General features: G+C 43.5%; 1 protein-coding gene across 2 annotated transcripts in view; it reads left to right on the top strand.

Moving 5' to 3' along the window:
- Window positions 1-23,434, top strand: part of LRGUK (leucine rich repeats and guanylate kinase domain containing) — a 115,494-nt gene that overhangs the window by 60,857 nt on the left and 31,203 nt on the right. For both annotated transcript variants that reach the window (XM_061198063.1, XM_061198064.1), the window contains exons 12-15: window positions 6,436-6,532; window positions 10,597-10,710; window positions 12,743-12,944; window positions 13,568-13,663. In XM_061198063.1, the coding sequence (XP_061054046.1) occupies window positions 6,436-6,532; window positions 10,597-10,710; window positions 12,743-12,944; window positions 13,568-13,663 (509 nt within the window). The remainder of the gene's footprint in view (window positions 1-6,435; window positions 6,533-10,596; window positions 10,711-12,742; window positions 12,945-13,567; window positions 13,664-23,434) is intronic.

A 23,434-nucleotide genomic window follows, 5' to 3' on the forward strand; every position in this document is an offset into this window, starting at 1 on the left:
TCTTAGAACTGCTTTTGCTGCATCCCATAGGTTTTGGATCATCGTGTTTTCATTGTCATTTTTCTCTAGGTATTTTTTGATTTCCTCTTTGATGTCTTCAGTGATCGCTTGGTTATTTAGTAACATATTGTTTAGCCTCCATGTGTTTATGTTTTTTACGTTTTGTTCCCTGTAATTGATTTCTAATCTCATCGCATTGTGGTCAGAAAAGATGCTCGATATTATTTCAATTTTCTTAAATTTATTGAGGCTTGATTTGTGACCCAAGATGTGATCTATCCTGGAAAATGTTATGTACACACTTGAGAAGAAAGTGTAATCTGCTGTTTTTGGATGGAATGTCCTATAAATATCAATCAAATCTATCTGGTCTATTGTGTCATTTAAAGCTTGTGTTTCCTGATTAATTTTCTGTTTGGATGATCTGTCCATTGGTGTAAATGAGGTGTTAAAGTCCCCCACTATTACTGTGTCACTGTCGATTTCCTCTTTTATAGCTGTTAGCAGTTTCCTTATGTATTGAGGTGCTCCTATGTTGGGTGCATATATATTTATAATGTTATATCTTCTTCTTGGATTGATCCCTTGATCATTATGTAGTGTCCTTCCTTGTCTCTTGTAACATTCTTTATTTTAAAGTCTATTTTATCTGATATGATTATTGCTACTCCAGCTTTCTTTTGATTTCCATTTGCATGGAATATCTTTTTCCATCTCCTCAGTTTCAGTCTGTATGTGTCCCTAGGTCTGAAGTGCATCTCTTGTAGACAGCATATATTTGGGTCTTGTTTCTGTATCCATTCAGTAAGCCTGTGTCTTTTGGTTGGAGCATTTAATCCATTTATGTTTAAGGTAATTATCAATATGTATGTTCATATGACCATTTTCTTAATTGTTTTGGGTTTGTTTTTGTAGGTCCTTTTCTTCTCTTGTGTTTCCCACTTAGAGAAGTTCCTTTAGCATTTGTTGTAGAGCTGGTTTGGTGGTGCTGAATTCTCTTAGCTTTTGCTTCTCTGTAAAGCTTTTGATTTCTCCATCGAATCTGAATGAGATCCTTGCCAGGTAGAGTAATCTTGGTTGTAGGTTCTTCCCTTTCATCACTTTAAGTATATCATGCCACTCCCTTCTGACTTGTAGAGTTTCTGCTGAGAAATCAGCTGTTAACCTTATGGGAGTTCCCTTGTATGTTATTTGTCATTCTTCCCTTGCTGCTTTCAATAATTTTTCTTCGTCTTTAAATTTTGCCAGTTTGATTACCATGTGTCTCGGCATGTTTCTCCTTGGGTTTATCCTGTATAGGACTCTCTGCACTTCCTGGACTTGGGTGGCTATTTCCTTTCCCATGTTAGGGAAGTTTTCAACTATAACCTCTTCAAATATTTTCTCAGGTCCTTTCTCTCTCTCTTCTCATTCTGGGACCCCTATAATGCGAATGTTGTTGCATTTAGTGTTGTCCCAGAGGTGTCTTAGGCTGTCTTCATTTCTTTTCATTCTTTTTTCTTTATTCTGTTCCACGGAAGTGAATTCCACCATTCTGTCTTCCAGGTCACTTATCTGTTCTTCTGCCTCATTTTTTCTGCTATTGATTCCTTCTAGTGTATTTTTCATTTCAATTATTGTATTGTTCCTCTCTGTTTGTTTGTTCTTTAATTCTTCTAGGTCTTTGTTCAACATTTCTTGCATCTTCTCGATCTTTGCCTCCATTGTTTTTCCGAGGTCCTGGATCATCTTCACTATCATTATTCTGAATTCTTTTTCTGGAAGGTTGCCTATCTCCACTTCATTTAGTTGTTTTTCTGGGGTTTTATCTTGTTCCTTCATCTGGTACATAGTTCTCTGCCTTTTCATCTTGTCTATCTTTCTATGAATGTGGTTTTTGTTCCACAGGCTGCAGGATTGTAGTTCTTCTTGCTTCTGCTGTCTGCCCTCTGGTGGATGAGGCTATCTAAGAGGCTTGTGCAAATTTCCTGATGGGAGGGACTGGTGATTGCTCTTGTTTAAATTTTCTTTTATTTTATTCTTTATCCAACATAAATTTTATTGATTTTTAATTAAATGGAAAAAAAAGGCCTGAATACAGTGTCATTTCTCTGCCATTTGCTTGAATCTTTTCTTTCCCTCCTGTTTATCTCATTTTCTCCCAGCATTTTGTCTTCCTTTTTACATTGCATTCACCCAAGACCAAGGCATTCAGTGAAATTTTCACATGCTAAGTTGCATATCCCGATGTATAAATATTAAAAACATGGCTCGGTGGTATAACAAATATTGGAGTGGCTGAGAGATTGTGCTCTTGTCCAAGGATCTGATTTTACTATTTGTTCTTGGTTTTAGAAATAGGTTGGATGTTCTTTCTTTACTTGTATTAGTTATAAGTGGCCTAGAGATAAGCATTTACTGCCTTCAGTGTCTCTCCATTTATTTCCAATCTTACTAGTACCATACAAATCAGTGGCTTCCTAGAAAAGTGCTGGGTAATGAGAGAAATGGAAAACAATACCAGCACGCCTGCTCATCTTCCAGATTTAAGGCCTTGAAAGTGATCTGAATAGTCATGAAAGCAAAACTGTATACTTCTTCGTTAGATCTCTATTTTATAGCAATCTCTATTTGTGTAACCTTTTTCATGATGTTGACTACTAACTATATTTTATTTTTAGCACTATAATACGATAAAGTAAAAGCCTGCAGCTGTTTAGCTAAATGAGATGGTATGAGCTATAGCTCCCCAAGTGCCATCTAATCTAATGTCTCTTTATACAGGTGTGACAGACTAGTAGAATGGTTTATTTATTCCTTCAGTCAGTGTTTCTTGAGCACCATCCATGTGCATTGTACCAGTGATGAAACTGTAAAACAAGCAGACATGGGTCTTGCCCTCCTGGCAGCTTACACTCTACTGTGAGATTAGATAAGTAAATGCTAACAAGACAGTTTGATGGGTGCTATGATGAGGGAAGTAAAGAGCCTCTGTGACAGGAGAAATAAAAGATAAGTGGGATGTGAGATTTGAGACAGAGTGGGACGGGTGCCTGAGATCCAGGCAGAAAGAACAACAGGCACATTTGATTTTTTTGGCTGCGTTGGGTTTTTGTTGCTGCGCACAGGTTTTCTCTAGTTGCGGCAAGCAGGGGCTACTCTTTCGTTGCGGTGCACGGGCTTCTCATTGTGGTGGCTTCTCTTGTTGTGGAGCATGGGCTCTAGGCACACCGGCTTCAGTAGTTGTGGCACACAGGCTAAGTAGTTGTGGCGCATGGGCTTAGTTGCTCCGAGGCATGTGGGATCTTCCCGGACCAGGGCTCAAACCCGTGTCCCCTGCATTGGCAGATGGATTCTTAACCACTGCGCCACCAGGGAAGCCTGGCACATTTGTTTAACTGAAAGTACACTGTAGTGTAGCTAAGCTTGAAGCATGGAGGAAGATGGCAGAAGACCGAAAAATAGACAGGGGTCTGATCATAAGGGGTCTCTAAGCAGGGGAGTGTCATGATCACAGCTGCATTTTAGAAAGTGTCCCCTGTGGGCAGTTTGGGAGGGGGCTTGGGGAGGGAAGGCTGGAGATGAGGAGACTGGTTAGGATATAGTGACAGGTGATAATGGCATGGATTAGAAAGTGGTATGCAGTTACTGGAAAGTGGACAGAGTAGTGGCTTCCTGGAATTTGATACTCAGACACAGTATGTGCTGGAATCTTCTCTGTTTGTGATCTCTTAAATTGTGTCCAGCAGTTTATTGACATATATTTGCATTGGGTATTGGGACCAATTTAATTTGCCTACCAAATGCCCTAGGAATACCTGGGCTTTTATGGACACCCAGTGAAAGAGTTCCCTTACTAACAATATGGCATGCTATAAATGTGCTTGAATTTGGATGCGCTCACAGCCAAGCCTCTGCCTAAATATCTGCAGTAACAAGTTCATTATTTCTTGAAGCAATCTGGTCCAGAGTTGAGGTTCTAAATCTGCATGCTTCTGAATCACACTGAAAAAATTTCTACTTCCTCAGCTGCCTGCTAGCTCTTCTTAGACATTGTTTCTTCTTCCTCTTACATTTTCCTGGATTTAGTAATATTTCATTATTTGTCCTGGCCTTCCAGATTCCTTTCCCTCCTGATCATCTCCTCCTCTCCATGGACTTGGTTTGTTAGGATCCTCAATGACAGCTGGCCAGTGATTGGCCTTTAAGAATGCCTGACTCACCCTTAGACTTTTAGTGCCAGTGTTGTATTCTGGGGTTAATCGCTAACACAGCTCTTTTGTCTGTTAAATGAAACTAACAGGGAGTATGGCTCCCATTACAAACCATGATTTAATTAATTTACCATGATTTAACTAGTAAATAATAAACTCATGGAAATGTAAATTACAATTGAAATTATATTTAGACAGGAGAGAGGAAAGATGTTGAAGGTGATGGCCCAAGCAAATTTCTTCTTCTAAAATCTGGCGTCATGTTTTTCTGAGTTTAATGAAACATTGCTTTCATTATGAAGTACTTCCCTTTTAAGACATTCATATTTGGGCAGCATACTACACAGCGAACATTTCTATATGTGAAAATTGGATGACCGATTCAAAAAACCGCAGGTCATCTTAGGTCCTTCTTAATAGAAAGTTCCATAGTGGATGCTGGTTCTGTTATAGCTTTCTCCATGTCAGTGAAGCCGTCTCTTTATTTACCTGCCTAGAAGCTTCAGATTGCTTCTTTGCTTTGTCTTCCTTTTAGAAATTCTGAAAAAATCCCTGCTACTCAATTCCTTTGTTGGAAAATGCAAATTCAGTGCAGTGTGTATAGGCTATGCTAAGGGTGTGTGGTACAGGATGCCAAGTCAGCGAGTTATCTGTCCTGACTGTCAAGGACACCAGTAGACAGGTCTCAGGTCCCTGCCAAGGGGAATAAAGAAATTCCAGTGCATGCAAACAGCACAACAAACGTCATGGTGTTCTGACAGCCTTCTCTTAAAATGTGCTCTTTCCTGTGTATACAATTTAAATGTAATGTTAAGACCTTTAAATTTATAGTATAGCTAATTCTTGATTATAAGGAAGGGGAACAGCGGTATGAATTAGACAAGTTTGTCTGTCTTTGACTTTGAAGTGGAGAAGATTTGAGGTTGTGAGTTTACCCTCTTAGTGTGATACTAAAAGGACTTGACTTTGGTGTCATCCTGTGGTTGTTACTTAGTCACGTTACTTTACTGCTGTGCCTCAGTTTCATCATCTGTAAAATAAAAACAGTAGCACCTACCTCATGTCTTTTTGTGAGGAGTCAATGAAATAGCATGGCAAGTGTCTAGCTACTTGCATCTCCTGTTTTAAAACCATAGGATAATCTAAAAATCAGTTTGCATTCCCAGAACTTAACATTGGGAAGTCAGCATGGTCTGAAATCAAGAGTCCTGGGCTAGATGGGAGCCCCACAGTCTAGTTCTGGGACCGATACTGGCCTGCTCTGTGGCCTCGGACAAGTCATATTTGTAGTCATCTTAAAATGGAGCTCATCACAGCTGCCATCCACTTCACATGTTCGATTAATTCATTCATGTCACAGGTATTTAGTAAATGCCTACTGTGGGCCAGGCATTGGGAATGCAGTGGCAGATAAGATGAACGAGATGAAGTCCTCTCCTCATGATTTGTATGTCCTGCTGGAGAAGATAGGAAAAAACAGATAAGAGAAGGCAATTTGGGTGATGGAGAGTAATTGGGGGCGTGGTGGGCTGGGGTAGGGATGCTATTTCAGGTAGCGGGCAGAAAAGGCCTCTCTGGTTGAGCTGAGACTGCCATTCAGCGTTGGAATCATGGCTTCCCATGGGAGGTTCGTACACAGTACTGATAAGTGTGGCAGGAATGAGGAATGAGCTGGTCTCTGCCCTCAAGCAGCAGAGGAGATGGGGTCCTGAATACGGGGCTGGGAGGAGTTGGTGGCAGGCACTGAGGCTCCGGGTGGATAAAGAAGAGGTGCATAACCCAGCCACAGGGGGTCAGGAAAGGCCTTTCGGGGGTGAGCCTTAAATTGAGTCCTGAAGACAAGTGGGCTAACCTGGCAGAGGAACGGGGAGGGAAGCGTTACAGAAAAAGCCCATAGATCAGAGAGAGCATGAAAGCACTTGGGTGGAAAGTATATGGGTAATAAATACTGTTATACTTCTTAAAGTATTATGATGTGATGTCAGAGGTGGTGATTCAGAAGGTGATAAAGAACAATGAGTGAAAATTTGGTGTCGGTAATCCAAAAGTTTTTATAATCCCTATGAAGTATAGCAAGTGAATGTAGTCTAGCACTGCCAGAGCTCAGGGTTTTCAGAATAATGTTACTTTATGTTTTGTGGATCAATTTTAATTTTTAAAAGCATACTTTACACCAAAACCTTTTCCATTTTGAATTTCAAATTAATAGAAAGAGACGAGGTTATCTACATTCTGTTTTCAGGGCCTGTCACACCACAAGACTGCCTTACTTTGGAGAAGGGGATCGGGTTGATTATCATTTTATCTCTCAAGAAGTTTTTGATGAAATGCTAAACATGGTAAGACTGCTCTTTATATTTAATGCACGAGAAATATATGTTCTCTGGTAGAAATATTAGGAAATAGTGATAAGAAAGAGAATTATATTTGTGTTTTTCCTGAGAGATGTGTTCTTATTGAGTTGTTTTTCTTCTTAAACCATTTGATACATCATTGTTCACATGCTGCTTTATTTTATAATCTTGGAGAAAATATTGTAAATTTCCAATGACACTGAATAAATAGACGTTTTAAGAAAATGGAAGAAAGAGCACCGCGAAAAGATCTTGAGATCTGTGTTTATCAGGTGCTGCGCTATTGATCAGATTTTACTCAAGATAAACAATTCCCAAAGACTTGATGTGATGCAGCCAGCTTGTGAATTGAGCACTTACCGGGCGTTGGCGTGTTCTGTCCAGAGACCACTCTCTCTGTTTGTTATCACTGGTGCTTTCTAATTGTTGTGACCCTAAACACCATTTCACACTGGTGTGTCCCAGCCAATTGGTCTTCCCTGGACACATACACAGACTTGACCTTCCACCATAAAATCCCTGTGTGAGAAGTCCTAAGTCCTGGAGGTCATTAATGCATCTGGAAGCTCTCGACAGTAGACAGGAGAAGTTTCCTCATTTCTTTGAGGTCTGTGTCTTTCCTAGGTGAGGATAACTACCCTGCCCTAGTCCATTTCATTGGAGCTCTGGGCAACCTTATTCACCCATGACTTCAGTTAAACAGAAAGAACATCTCATATCTTCATCACTACCGATGAATCTGTAAGCCTTTTATTTTCTCTTCACCATGGGCTTTATTTTTGTTTATATTATCATTTTTTCTATCACCAGATGAATCCTACACCACTCTTTTTTTTTTTCCCTGAAGCTTCCTGAAGGACGGGATTAAGGACTAGTCTATGCTTCTGCTTTTGAATGATTACCATACAACCAGTGATACTCTTACAGCTACATCCCTCCTCCCCTTTCTCCCCTTCTCCCCTTCTCCATCCTCTGACCTTTTTCTGCCCCATCCCCAAATAATGGACCTGGCTTATACCTCATTGCTCATAATTGTGGAGCATTTAAGCGTAGGCTCTGCAGTTGCCACGAGTTTAATTTTGAATGACCAGCTTTACACATGGTGCATATTTTCTCTTGCATTCACAGAGAAATCCAAGTGAAAAAACCCTATAATCCCTAGGCCATTTTCCCTTTAATCTTGTCAAAAGGACATCTTGGAAATTCTTTATGAGTTTCTCTCCTAGGGCTATGTTTTAGAAGTTCAGTTTTATGTACCAAGGGTACTCTGAGACTTTATATTTCTAAAAGCCGTTAAGAGAAACCTGAGGAGTTATCTTGATATTAGTAAGAAGCATTCTGTTAGGACTCTTTGGGTTGAAAGACAACTAGTTCCCAAAATTGATGTTAATTTCTCTTGTTAGAGTCTGGGGCATTTCTTCTTGATTTAGTTCCACTGTTCTCAGTGCCCCATGTGCTCCTCTGATGTTTCATACCTTATCATATCTGTAATCAAGTAAGTCTGGTTCAGTTCCTAGTCTGAGAAATCACTGTACTTTTGTACTATACTTAGTCTTCTAGTTTTACTCCCTCTATGGGAGTGCTTGTGTGTTTGAGAAGTACTCATTTTTCCTGTTCTGCTAACATATATTACTTCACTGTAAGGGCATCATCATATTCAACTTGAATTTTGCTTCAGATCTTCTTTTCTTTCAAGTGAGCTTGAGGCTGCTTCTTGAAGAGAGACAAACCTAGAGATTAGAAACTCGTGACACATTGTCAGCTGAGCCAACTACGCCCACACACTCAGCCTCTGTACACAGAACCCCTCTCCACACACACTACCCTAGCCAGCCTGCCCCCTCCCAATCACAGTAGCCCTTGACAGACAGCCCGGGCACACCCCACCCCTGCATGCCTGCTGTGGACAGTCACACATTCCCACTCTGACAGGTACACATAGACTAGCACATGCTTCCATATACACTCCACACCCCCACCGCCGAAACAAAGATCATCCCCCCATGTGCCCACAGACACATGAACCCTTCTTAAGGCCATATACACAGTCACTTACCTGCAGAGACTCTTCTACTCTTGTGGAAATAAGATCACAGATCTGGAGGTCTCTGAGATATGATTATTGCTCTTTATTAAGAAATCCACAGGCAGGAAGCGGTGAAAGGTGTTATCACCCTCCAGAAGCTGGGGGACCACTCATCTCAATTCTTAACAAATCAGTTGAACAAGGCCTGTTTTATATACACAAGTACAGTGGAAGATTTCTCCCAACCCTACATCCTTCCAGAAAATGTTTTTGGGATCCACAGAGGGAGGCCCTTGTACACACAAGTAAACAAACTCATAGTATATATCTGAAAAGTGATTCATATATACATTATGAAAACAGAGTGAGTCACAGTAAACAAGATAAAGTATGTTGTACCTGACGGGAGATTCAGGTATCTATCTATATAGATATAATATAGATAGTAAAAGGAAAGGAGTCACAGTATTTGTCCCAAAGAACACAGTATGACATTGAGGGAGTAAAGTATTAAGGATATTTATTGCTGAGTCTTTAACTTATAGAATATATGACATAAATGTCTTCTGATTATGGTGGATGGGGGTTTTCCTCATCACCCGCAACAGACACATCCCCCAGAGACCCACCCTCCTGAGGGGCACCGTATGTCTCCTGGCCTTCTAACATCCCCCGCCAGGCAGCCGCCCCCCCTCCCCACAAATCTCCAGAACGTCTAGGCCAGGAGGCACAGGGCAGCATCAAAGACCCCTATCTGCTACCGTTTTTAATGACGGAGCTGCCTTTTGCTGGGCTTCAATTGATGGGATTCGGCCTTGGGAGTTTTCACTCATTATTTATTTCAAAATCATGTTCTCTGAGGAGTCACGGTGGCCAAGGATGTCCACATTTTTATTCCTTCTGTTGTCATCAGCGTCCCAGTTTAGATTAAATCTTGTTGCTTAATAAATATAATATCATCAAAGGAAAAGTCAGACCATTTTTTTTTAATACATTTATTTATTTTTGGCTGCATTGGGTCTTCGTTGCTGCACGCGGGCTTTCTCTAGTTGTGGCGCGTGGGGTCTACTCTTTGTTGTGGTGCGTGGGCTTCTCATCGCGGTGGCTTCTCTTGTTGCCGAGCACGGGCTCTAGGCGCGCGGGCTTCAGTAGTTGTGGCTCGCGGGCTCTAGAGCGCAGGCTCAGTAGTTGTGGCGCACGGGCTTAGTTGCTCCGCGGCATGTGGGATCTTCCCAGACCAGGGCTCGAACCCGTGTCCCCTGAACTGGCAGGTGGATTCTTAACCACTGTGCCACCAGGGAAGTCCAGTTCAAACAGTTTTGAAAGATGTGTTTCTACTTGTTTTTTTTTTGCACGAGACTACAGTTTCGGAAGAACTGGGCTTTCAGAATATAGAGAGAAGGCAGTGTTTGTACCTCAGACGACTAGAGGGCACACGATACTGATGCTGAATACATTTGGGGCAGTTTCAATAAAAAGCTATGTTTATAAGGAAAAGCAGGATGGGTCTGTTTATCATCGCTTATCTCAGGATGCAAAGGTTTATGGATGTCGCTGTACTTCATGGCCCTCAGGCTTATCTGGGGATGCAAGGCACTTGAGAATGGAAGCTTTTGGGGGAGACCTGGTGTACTGGCATAGCCGAAATGGCTGAGGCAAAGGGTGAACTATTAGTTTTGCTTTCTCAGTAATGAAGGTTTATAGTGCAGGTTTGGCAGGAAGTGGGTAAGTAAGCAAAATGATCTGTTTATCATAAGCTTCATTGCCTTCACTCTGCTCTAACATTTGGTCAGCTGGTTATTTCCAAAAGCCTAATATTTTTTGGCCAGCTGGGAATTCTGAATGAATTTCTCTATCACAGTTTGGTATTAAGTTTCATAAACCCATTGTCATCCTTATACAATTGCTAATATTTGTACGTTTTATGGAATCATATAAAAGTAAGACATCAAATCATTTTATTTATATTAAATTCCATGATGGCAGCTGTTATAGCAAAATCTTTGTACTTCTTACATTGCAGGGGAAATTCATTCTAACCTTTAATTATGGTAATCACAAGTATGGATTAAGTAGGGACACCATAGAAGGTATCGCAAGAGATGGTTTAGCAAGCTGTGTTCATATGGAAATAGAAGTAAGTACTTTCCATTCAATCGATTTCTTTTTAATGCGTAAATGTGTATATATATTTGGGATTGGGGAGGGGGCTACAGTGTGTGGGTCTACAATGTGTAGGCCGCACACTGCTAGACCCAAGAGGAATGCGTACAAATGTGTGAGATTTTAAGTTTGTAATTAGCTTAGGGGAGGCAAGATATAAATAATTCAAGTGACAGGAGTTAGATTACAATACTAGACATCACCCAAATGCTATGGAGTAAAACTGCCACTCAAGATTTATTTTCTAAGTTATTTCCTCACTAAATTATCCGGTTTTCTTTTTAGAGCACTGGTCTCTGTATAAGTGATATCAGATAAAATGTTTCCTACCGGGTGTGGAACTGGTTCCCTGTCCACACAGGACAGTGGCAGGGCCCTGCCACTGACCTTGTCCCTTCCTTCTCCAGGGAAGACGCATGGGCCATGCTGCCATTTGATTCCAGCCGCTCACTGGTTACTATCTTTTCATACTTTGAGCAATTTAGACTTGCAGATTTCAGGAGATCTTTCTCTCTTCCCCAGTATCCCATCTTCCCCCAGTGATTACAGAATTAGAATATACAGAAGTCTCTCTAAAATCAACTCCAGAGTAAAACTAGGAATTTCCGACTCATTTGTTTTAAGAATATGTGGCTTTATTAACTATTTGAGATCTTCAGAGACAATTGATTGGTTTTTTGGTATTCCTTTACTATCGACTTGAATCTCCCTTAAAACTTTTTTCCTCTCTGACTTCGAAGAGCAGGAGACTGTGATTCCTTTTTGGCCCTTTGTATTGGTCTAGGTGTTGCCTTGCTTCAGTGAAACTGGTCACGTTTCTTCCAGTTCGTTAATTTTCCTAACTTCAAAATCCTGCAATTCTTATCATTCTGCAGTTGATTGGTTGTACATCCTTAAGAAGGTTTACTTTGTTTCTATGCTAATTAGCCAAAAAAAAAGACCTTTTCCCTAAAATGTCTTTCTTGGACAAGGCAGAAACAAAAATTAATGCAACTTTGAGTGCAGAAACTCATCAGCTCCTGTGTCTAACTTTTTCCAGTTTATTGGTTCTGAGTTCTGGCTCCTGTTTTACTTTTTTCCTTCCTGAGAGCTTTCTGCTACTCATTTCCAAGAGGTTGAGTCCATAAACCAGGCTTTATTCCTGATGCTTCCCAGCTAAACCATTTTTCCCAACTGTCCTTGTCATTGACTCTTGTAGGCATTGTTTTTGAAAAGAGCCTGTATTTCTTCCCCCTGAATTTTTAAAAACAAAGATTTTGAACATTGAGTTAAATTATTGATGGTAGGATTGAGATGGAAGAAACTTTAGCGTCCATTTGGAGTAGCTCTTCCATTTCACGGGTGAGGACCCCGTTACTCAGGGAGCTTGAGGGATTTGCACAGAGTCACAGAGGCTGGAGCGCTGCAGTCCTGACCCAGCCCTCCAGGTCCTCAGAGCACCACCTGCCACTGCTTCCCGGGTCGTGTGGGCTCCTGGTTAGCAGGGTGTCATGAGCTTGGCCTTCCCATGCTCTGGGTACAGGCTGTGAGATAGGATAGGAACCAGCCAACCAGGTTGCTGGTTGAGGAACAGGAAGGGCCCAAGTTGATGACACAAGGGTAACAGAGGAGCCTTTCTCTATGGTAAGATCTCTGTCTTCTGGGGCTGCAAGGATGCCTTTTGAAATGTAGAATTGAAATTACTTTTCAGTAATAAAGACGCAGTGAGCATACCTATTTGTCTCTAGCAGTTTTCTCTTTTAAGAGTCATATGCATTAGAATGATTAGTTAGAGGATAACCAGGTAGGACAAATTCTTATTTTTCCAGTGATAACGTGATATTTGATGAGCAGAGAGAAGTAATCTAATCCTGGGATATTTGTAGGAAAATAATAGCTAATTATACAGGTAAAATAAATTCCTTAGTACAACACTACTTATTATACCCATGTTGTCACATATCTCCTAAATGATTTCTAAATTGTGTCTCTGTTTCTAACTGATTATCTTTTCTTTAAATGCATAGGGTGTAAGAAGTTTAAAACGTTCCTATTTTGAGCCTCGATACATCCTGGTGGTACCCATGGACAAGAAAAAATATGGGGGCTACTTGAGGAGAAAAGGATTATTCAGTCGTATAGAGATTGAATTTGCTGTCTCCAGAGTAGACCTTTATATTAAAATTAATCAGAAATATCCAGGATATTTTGATGCAGTAGTCAATGCAGGTCAGTAACTTTCAGCAAAGTTTTATTTTTGAAGTGTAAGGTTACTGGGGAAAAATCTGCTCTAAAGTACCTTCTTATTGTTGACTGAATGCAGTTTCTTGTGGTTGTAGGACTGAGGTCCCTGATTGCCGGCTGGCTATCTGCCAAGGGTGACCCTCAGTTTTTAGAGGCTGCTCTCAGGTCCTACCCACATGGCCCCCTCCATCTTCAGGCCAGCAATAGCCCATCAAATGCTACTCATGCTTCGAGTCTCTACCTTCCTCTTCTCCAACCAGAAAACCTCCTTTTATGGGGATCATGTGATTAGAGTAGGCCCACCTAGATCATCTCCTTTTTGATTAGCCCGAACTCAGTTGATAAGTAACCTTAATTACATTCGTGAAAACCCCTTTGCCATATAACCTAATGTAATCACAGGAGTCTTAGCTCATCATGTTCACAGGTTCTGCCCACACTCAAGTGGGGGGTGGGTGATTATACAAGGGTGAAGTGTCATTGGGTCTTAGAATTCTGCCTACCGCAGTATTCATAAAATTAGATCTAGTTAAAAAATCATCACCACAGATTGGCTCTATTTTGATATAATTCTGTTGCTTTAACATACATTCTCTTCTTTACTGTAGATGATCTGGATGTTGCCTACCAAAATCTGAGTCAGCTCATTAGAGAATACCTTGGACTGTCTGAGGCAACTGCCAAGAGTTTGGCTCCAACCACAGGTACTGCTCTATCCCTTTTGTTTGGCATGGAAAGGAAAACAAATCTGTGGGTTGTTATTTGGGGACTCATCAACCAGGCTAAAGCTGGTTCTGACTCTTTAATCCGTGTACTTCCTCTGGTCCCCACAAATGAGCTGCATGAATCAGCCCTCTGGACCAGTCCCTCTGCTTGTCAAGGTGACCATAATGGACCTCACAAGACTGTCCTTTAAGGACATATTGGGCAGTACCTTGGAGTACCTACTCATAGTAGGTATGGGTCAGCCCCACAGTTCAGAACTCCACCTTCTGGAAGTTTGGCTCCTAAGGGGGCTGAGGTGGTGTTCTGCTTGACAGCATTGTTCCAATCCAAGAGATTCTCTCCCCCTTTCTTTGCATTTCCATAGTCCTCAAAATGTTGCACTACAGAGTATAATGGAAGAGCACTGGTCAGGGGATGTGAGCCTGGTCTTGGCCCTGCTGCCCCCTGTGACAGGCTGCTTAGCTGTTCTGAGCTTCTGTCTTGTTAGATGGAATTAATGCTCCCCACCTGCCTCATGAATCATGCACAGCAAATGACATGGGATATATGAGTGCATCTCCTTAGAATCTAGGAATTCTAAAGCCCTAAATTAGAATTTTAGTACATGAGTATTTTGAGATGTATTTAACAGTTTCCCCCCAAATCCACCTCACACCCCTTAGGATGGCTACTATGAAAAAGCAAAACAAAACAAAAAATAGAAAATGTGCTGGCAAGGATGTGGAGAAATTAGAAATGTAAAATGGTGCGGCTGCTATGGAAAACAGTATGGTGGTTCCTCAAAAAAATTAAAAATAGGATTACCATATGATCCAGTGATTCCACTGCTGGGTATATACCCGAAAGAACTGAAAGCAAGGTGTTGCACAGCTTTTGTACACCCAAGTTCACAGCAGCATTATTCACAATACAGTAGCCAAAAGGTGGAAGTAACCCAAGCAGTCGTTGACAGATGAATGGATAAACAAAATATGGTTTATATGTACAAGGGAATAGTATTCAGCCTTAAAAAGGAAGGAAATTATGACACCCGCTACAACATGGATGAACCTTGAGAACATTCTGCTAAGTGAAATAACCAAAAACACATATACTGCATGATTCTAATTATATGAGGTACCCAGAGTAGACAAATTCATAGAGACAGAAGGAAGGAGGGTGGTTACCAGGGGCTGGGGGAGAGAGGACCAGGGGCACTGTTTAATGGTGGCAGAGTTTCCGTTTTGCAAGATGCAAAGAGTTCTGGGAATTGGTTGCAGAACAATGTGAGTGTGCTTAGCACTGTCGAACCATACACTTAAAAATGGTTAAGATGGCAAATTTTATGTTACGTGTATTTTACCACCACTATAATAATAATAAAAAGCATGTCCCCCCAGTGGACTGAACTGCATTCACGTATCACATAATGTAGAATATAATGGAAGACTCTTGCTGCTGTGCCGATGCTGTGCAGATGCTCCACAGCTTTGTGTGTACGTGTGGTTTAGCCTTTGTGCCTCTGCCCACATAGGATCTTGCTGGCCGAGTTGCATCCTGGCCAGGCAGAAGCAGGCCCGGTCACGGTTTTGCCGGAGTTCAGACTAATGGTGCTGCTTTGCAACTCTACACACTTTCTCCAGATCAGGTGCCCATGGAATTCTGGAATGAGGTCGGTGTGAAAATGGTAACAACCAACAGATAATGACCGAGGTTTTCCTTCCAGGTGCGTCTCCTAGGAGGCAAGTAACCGGAAAGTACCAGAGAAAGTGCGCGCTGTGAAAGTGGGCCCCTCTGGCGGAGGGAGGGCTGTGCTGTGTCGCGGAGGGGGACGTCCAGTGCGCGTTGGCCAGTGTTCATCCCGCACGGCCTCCTCCTCCACGTCAGGTCTGTTCTTTAGAAAGCTGATCCTGTCCAGTTGTGCAGTGTATCTAATGAGGCTTCCATGGAAGCTCCATGGAAGTTTCTCTTGAGGAAATCTGGCTCCCTTTGCTTTAAATCTTTGGTAGCCCAACAACCTCTGATGTTTAATATGGTCCCCGGCATGGACCTGTTCCCATGGGGCTGTCCCCTAGGTGAGAGCAGCCTGCCCCATCCCTGTGCCAGGCCCATCTCCCGTTGTAAATTAATAGGTTGGTGCCGTGGCTTTTAAATCAGCCCCTCGGGGGTCTGGAGAAACCTGAGTCGGTCCCCTGAGCCTGAGCAGTTCCGAGCAGCTGAGACAAGCGTGGTTTTCCATCAGCAGCACTGGGGGCGCCTCTGAACTGTGGTTCTTGAGCAGGACTCAGCCTCCACGGCGGCGGGGTGCGGCCCCCAGCTGGTCTTACTCTGCAACCATCAGGAACACTGAGTACTGGTTGTAGCTGCCATTTGGCAAATTAATAGACCAGATAATGTGTGCATAGGAAAATAGACTCCTGTTTTGAAGGGTTTTATGAAACTTCATTTATTTGGACTAATTAGGTTAGACCCGTCTGATTTAATGAAAAGTATGAATTATGGAATTTGTAAGTTAGAGTGTTCTCACTCTCAGATACATTTAATACCTGAAACTGGTCCATCCAGTTACTGACTAATTGAATCCCAGCTTTTAAAAGTAGATGGGCAGGTTTGTACTTAATATATCAAATCATTGGCCTCAATAGACGCCAGTTTTTCTGACAGGTTTACTATTTGTAAACTGATGTGTTTTCTTAAGAAGCCAAACACTTTATTTTATTTATACAGTTCATCTGTGGAGGAAGTCACTTTTTTTCAGTTGATAGTTTAAGGATAAACTTGCACATAAGGTGATTTTTGTGGAGGCCAGATATTATTCAAGTATTTAAAAATTGTAATTAACATAGTCCTTATTAATAAGCTTATAAGTGTCTCTAGTGGCCCAGGAGTAGAGCCAGCGGCCCCTCTGAGTCTCAGGGCTGTGAGGTATGGGCCAGATGTTAACAGGTTCACTGCAGGAGAGCAGAGCCCAACCATAATCACCTCAAAATGAATCTCGTGACTCCCTGAGGGGGGCCCAGAGCCCCAGAGGGTCACTGCCACAGGCCTGGCTGGCTCTCAACTCTTGGCCTCCCCTCTGAGCTGGGTCACTCTGATTTTAGGTTCTGTGGTTTAGCTATATCTACATAAAGACTTACATAACTTACATAAATGTAAATGGGATCCCTAGAAGCAAAAATCCATAATTTTCGTATACTGGAATAATTTTTACGTATAACTGAGCTGTCAAAGGTAAGAAATTGAAATAAAAAATATTTAAGATTCTGTGAAAGCCAGTTCTTTTGTCTGAGCAATTAAAAAACTGGACTGGAAATGGGAAGCCTTAGTTTTGCATTCTAACTTTCATCAATAATCATTAATTTGATTAGAGAAATCACTTGAACTCCCATTTCTAAGAAACAAAACCCCAAACAACTATATATAATATTATGGAACATTTTAGAATCTGATCTTCCAGAGTTGAGGTTTTCCCTAATTAGGTTAGACCGTCCATCTGTATATTCAGCTTCAGTACAGAGAGAAATCTGATGGTCAATGGCGTTGTTTTCATAGAAGCAGTAATCCTGTGTCAGTGCAAACTGAAAATGATTGCCAAACATTTGAAGTAATAATACATAGCTTTATCTTTAGTAATTTAATGTTACTAATTTGTAACTGAGAATGCAATTTTAAATTCTACTCTTAATGATGAGAGTGGAATAAAGTGAAGAAAGAAAGCCCAATGTTTATCCAGATTTGAGTACAGCGGCCCATCAGCCTGGACCCAGAAGTGTAAACCTTCACCAGAGGAGAGACTAATTAAATTTTCATTTGATACATGTATAAAATGGTAACTTTGGATACAGAGTGATTATAAACCCTCAAGATCTACCGTTAATTAAAAATGTATATCAATTAAGGTACAGAATTGTCTTTTTTCCCCCTATAACAATGCAGGTAATATTCATTTCTAAAGCAGGAAGATTTTTAAAAATCCTGAGTAAACAATATTATGTCTATAAAATAAGGAAAAACTCACTATATTCAGAACTCAGTATATGGCATGCCTTTACTCTCCATTTGTCTCTTTACAACTGATTTCTGGAATAGTACTTCCTGCAAAGCTTTTAAAAAGCTGATCCAACCACCACCCTGAGTTCTCGCTACAGAGATCATAAAATAAAATTTTATTTGAAAATCATTATTTAGAATTCTGACTAATGATAGAGAAAAATGATGATGGTGATGGTGAGTCAAATAGGGGAAAATTGAACAATTTACTAGTCCATAAAGTGGTGCCTTTGTCCCTAATAAAGGTCATGGTATCATTTGGCAAATTATGTGAATTGTTAAATTGCAAAAGTGGGGGGAAAAACTCGTGTCTGATTATAGGAAACCAGGAGGGCTTAGATGGAAAGAACCTTCAGCATTGGATTTCACTATTCTTATATTTTTCTATTTTTTTAAAAAATACGTTCTTATTGTGGTAAAAAAAAAAAAAACCATAAAATTTTCCATTTTAGCCATTCTAGATGTACACCTGAAAGGCGTTAATTACATTCACTGCCTATTTTAAATATTTTTTTATCACTCCAAACAGAAACTCTATACCCATTGGGCAAAATAACCAACACACACCCCGCCCCACCCCCGGCCATCCCCTGGTGACCTCTAATCTACTTTCTGTCTCTATGAACTTGCCTAGTCTAGATATTTTTACTGTTCTCACATTTTATTTTAACCTTGTTTCTTGACTAAGTTTGTGTTTTAATTTATAACTGTTGTAAACTAGGGTGATAAGAATGACGAACAGGGCAGCCTCTCAGAAACCCCACCAAGTGGTAAGGTTTTCCTTTCTCCCCCTCTCCTCCCTGTCCCTGGAGACATCTGGCTTGACTGGGTGCTCGGGGTACACTCCCAGGCTAGGAGGTTCAGGAAGAACCCAGAGTAGTCCGAGTACCTCCTGCTTTGTGGGGAGAGAAGGGCTGGTGGCCAGGAGCCTGGCTGGCTTCTGGGGATAGACCACCCTGGGCTCACCGCAGAGGTCTGATGTGGTTTGGACTCTCTCAGTATCAGGTCTCCCCCAGAGTAAGCTGAGACTTGTTTCTTCAAGGCTGTTCCAGACCGGTGTGCCGCCTCTGGAGTGACCACTAGCATTTCAGAGCTGTGTCCTAAGGACTGGGTTACAATGATATACGGGTCACCAGAATATACCAGGGCTTCTACCCTAAACAAGTGCCTGCTGGGGCGATTGTGTCAGGAGACCAGAATCACTCTGAGAACGTGCTCCCGTGGTGGTGACTGAAGGAAGCAACCCCCCTCTGCAACGCTGGCATGGCTAGTGGCCTCTGAGAGCCATTTCCTTTTTTCTATAAATTTATTTATTTATTTATTTTTGGCTGCGTTGGGTCTTCGTTGCTGCACGCGGGCTTTCTCTAGTTGCAGCGAGCAGGGGCTACTCTTCGTTGTGGTGCGCGGGCTTCTCATTGCGGTGGCTTCTCTTGTTGCGGAGCACGGGCTCTAGGTGTGTGGGCTTCAGTAGTTGTGGCACGTGGGCTCAGTAGTTGTGGCTCGGGGGCTCTAGAGCACAGGCTCAGTAGTTGTGGCACACAAGCTTAGTCGCTCTGTGGCATGTGGGATCTTCCCGGGCCAGGGCTCGAACCCGTGTCCCCTGCATTGACAGGTGGATTCTTAACCGCTGCGCCACCAGGGAAGCCCCTGAGAGTCATTTTTGAAGCCAAGGTAGTACTTGGAGGGAAGCGGTTGGCCTGGGGGTGGGGTGGGGTAGCAGCTTGGATGGTGGATCCTCAGGAGCAGCTTCCCTGAGCCATGGTGCCTTGTGATTCCATCAGATCTATTCTTTCCTTCCTTCCTCCATTCATCACTTATTTACTGAGTGCCTGCTGAGCTTCTGCACCTTGCCAGGTACTGGTAAACTGGCATGACTCCTTACAGAGCTCGCAGTTTCTTTATGGGACAAGGAAAAAGGCCATTAAACAAGGAAACAAATGTGGCTTCATCTGGCTTAGCTGTCCAACCTCTAGTTTCTACCATGAAAAGCAGCATTGACCCCTAAGGTGGTGAAATTTAAAATCTGATTCACTTAGAAAATTTTCTGGCCACTCTCAGACCTAGATATAAATTTTGGTTCTGTGAAGAAGCCTCTCTGTGTTTATTCATAAAAGTTTCTGTTTTCAGTTGACTAAAAATTGCTCTAATTCCTCTAAATCAGTGAATTATAGGCACTAGTATCCCCACGGAGAAGGGACGGTTAAATTCTTCGATATGTGTAATTTTATTCTTTTCAAAATCCTAGGTGCATCAAAAAAAAGAAAAGATCTTTTTGGTTATTAATTTCTAAAGTTACATCGTCATATTTGTTAAGATGTTTTTAGCAAACTTCTTTTTATATTAAAGCAGGAGCTGCCTCTAGCAAGAAGACTGCCTCTGGGGTGCCAGCACACCTGGTTCCATCCCCAAGGCGCTTGGCGAAACTGCAAGCAGATGGCCAGATAACAGAGCATCTCTCTGGAATGCAGATTCCTGCAAAGGTCCCTGAAAATCAGAGCCTAGCTCCCTCCCAGAACCAGGAGCTGACTCAGGAGGGAGCAACCCATCAAAAAGAGCTTTCTCCCAATAGCCAGGTCAGCGCTGTGCCTCCGCCGCAGCCCAGCTCATCAGCGCTTGGTATTCCCCAGCAGGCCCAAGACTTATCCCCAAACTGGAAGGAAGGGGACACTCAACAATCAGATCTTTCTTCAAAAACAGTAACCACAAATCTCCCTGAGAATGAGGCCCAGACATCTGAGGTGAAAGCAGGTGAAGGGGGGCAGTCTGCCATCACTCCTTCCCAAGGGCCTTCTCAGCACCCTGACCCACCATCAGCCCACAGCCCTCAGCTGGACCAGGATGAAGAATCAGGGGAGGCCAAGGTAACCCCCACTGGCCCTCTCTGCTCTGAATTTCCACAGGGATCTGACCCCACATCCCTTAGCCCCCAGAGAACCCAGGATGAGGAAACTGGGTCAGCCAGTCTCCCACCCAGCAGTTCCCATCATGATCCTCCAAGAGATCCTTCTGGTCCCGACGAGGCCAAGAAGCTTGGACCACCTCTGGGAGATTCTCAACAACCTCTGGAGGAGGGAATCCCCAAAGCAGAAGTTGTTCGGGTTGACGCTCCTTACCCAGAATTGCCACATCCCCAGGACTCAGCCAATTCCAAACAGACCCAGGACAGGGAAGACCCAGTGACTTTGCCTCCCAGAAGCCGGCTGGCTCCCACCAGGCTGCCCCAGCCCCGGGTCCTCGCTGCTCTCCAGAGTCGGAGGCGCACACCCAAACTCCCCTCACCCAGCAGACAGGAGGCTCTCGGAACAGCCTCAGATCAAACTATGACTCCCTCTCCCAGGCCCCTGCTAGCTCAGGAAGGAGACCCCAGTAAACTCCCTCCCACCAGCACCCCTCATTCCAAACAGCCACACAACCTGAGCCCCCATCTGGGCCACAGTCCCCAGCAAGTCCAGGAAGACAGAGTCAGGGAGGTGAAGCTCCCCCTTATCAGCCCCCCGGTGCAGGAGCTGGCACCACAGACCGCCCCCGATCCGCCCCAGGCAGGGGGGGTTCAGGTAATCAAGCTCCCTCGAATTCCCGCTCCCTTCTCAGAACAGCTGCCTCAGAACACAGGGGCCGCTCATGATTTGAGGCCTGCAGAGGAGAGGCAAGCTCCCAAGGCAGGCCGCTCCTCCAGCAAGAAGATCCCAGATGTACAGGCCTTGCCCCCAAACCAAGAGCCAGTACAGCAGACAGGAGCTAGGAAAAAAAAAACCCCTATCCACAGAGACCGCTAAAGGGCCCTCACAGCTGAAAAGGGCGCCACCTGGAGGCCACGAGGCATCCTTGCAGCCAGAATCCCAGAGTAAGCCGACTCCCGCAGAGGCCCCCAGCCACCCTAACCGCAGCCCTCCTCGGAGCCCTCAGGGGAACTGGAGAGGAAAAGTCCATACACCAGCCATTCCTGAACCATCCCACGCTGAACCATTGCCTAAAGATGCCCAGATACAGGAAGAGAAAAGGGGAAAAGGACATTATTCCAGAAGAAAGGCCCATGCCAACCTCCTCGCAAATGACCTGGTTCAGAAAGTAGCCATGTCCAAGAAAGGACCATCTTTGAAAAGAGAGAATTCTGGAGGATTATCTCAAGAAAATACAGCTCCCCTCAGCGGTGATCAACCAACTCCAGGGGGTCATCCCCCGCAAAGGAGGCCTCTGCGGAGTCAGCACCGGACGCTTCGGTTGCCAGGGAGCATCCAAGGCGGAAAAAAAGAGGTTCATAGAAGGGGAAGGTCTCAGAAGGGAGAGGCTGCTTCGGGTCCCCCAGAGCAGCATGGTGTGGCCCCCGCCCAGCAGCCTGTCAAAGAGTCTCAAGCCCACCAGGGGACCAGTCAGACCAGAGAGAGCTCTGTCCAAAGGGGCAGTGCTTCCAGGCAGCAAGCCAAAGAGAGAGGCACCCGAAAACACAGGGGAGCACCCCAGAATCAGGCGTCTGCTGGGGAGCAGGGCAGCTGGAAGGGAAGGCTGTGAGCTCGGGGCAGTCAGAGCACCAAGGTGTAAGCCGTCCCGGGGCCACCAGGTCATGAACGTCTGCGCCCCCTAAAGCAGTGCCATCCAGAATGGAAAGCTATGGCCAGGGCGCTATGGTCTGTACACCGGCTTCCCTCTGCAACCCCTAGTCAGCATAGATGGGAGGCCCGCCGTTGGATCATTAGAAGGCAGTTAATCTTTGCACATGTGTGCCTCTTTTGTGGCTCACCCTCGCAGCCTGGAAGAGCAGCCCTGTGGTGGGGTACACCAGCAAGCGGTGCCCCTGCTCCAGCAGAGAGAGCTGGTCTGAAAGGTTGGTGCCAGCAAGGAGGCTTTGTGTCCAGACTTGGACAAATTCCAACATGACTTCAGGCTCTGGCTGAAGCAGTGCTGAATTGCCATTAAGCTTTCTTTTATTCATTAGGAAAATTCACTTTTAGGTTAGAAAATTCTCTCATGCTTCTTGCGTTATCGAGGGGTCCGGAAGCAAAAGCAACTCTGAGAAAGGAATCCTTTCTGGGTCTTGGTCTCTGGGTTTCTGGGTCTTGGTCTCTCCCACAAACATTCCAAACCCACAGTTAACTTGTGGGAAGAGGACAGGTTTTTTACACCCATGACAAGTGATCGAGGGCTTCAGATTTGCATTGGCTTATACTGCCTGGAACTTACTTTGTTTGAAATGGACACCTTCCTTCTCTCTTTGAACGGGAACCTCATGTAAATTAGCTCATGCCTTCGTTATGCCAAACCAGCTGGTTAAAAGAATTAGTAGGGAGGAAACTGAGGCGAATCCGTTTTCTATCTATCCATTCATACCATCAGGATTCTTTTGCTGGCAAGTGACAGGAATCCAACCTGAGCCAGCTTATGTGAATCTTTTAGAAGGGAGGGGAGTATGTCACACAACCAAACTCTGGGGAGGGCAGAGGGGCAGCAGGACCTCGGAGAGATTGGGGACCATCTCTGAACATAACCAGAACTGTCATCATCTCCAGTATTTTCGTCATCTACTGGACCCTTGTCATTTCCTAGAATCTTGTCATCTCCAGGACTCTTAGCATTTCTCATCTCTGTTTTTTTCTCCATGCTGGCTTCATCTCTATGATATAAATGACTATATATCAGTTTCTGCACATGGCAGAGAATATGACCATCAGTAGCTCTTAAATTTTACATTTGGTTTTACGTCTGGCACCTCCCACTACCAGAAA

Source organism: Eubalaena glacialis, chromosome 8 (assembly GCF_028564815.1).
Source record: "Eubalaena glacialis isolate mEubGla1 chromosome 8, mEubGla1.1.hap2.+ XY, whole genome shotgun sequence".
NCBI lineage: Eukaryota > Metazoa > Chordata > Mammalia > Artiodactyla > Balaenidae > Eubalaena > Eubalaena glacialis.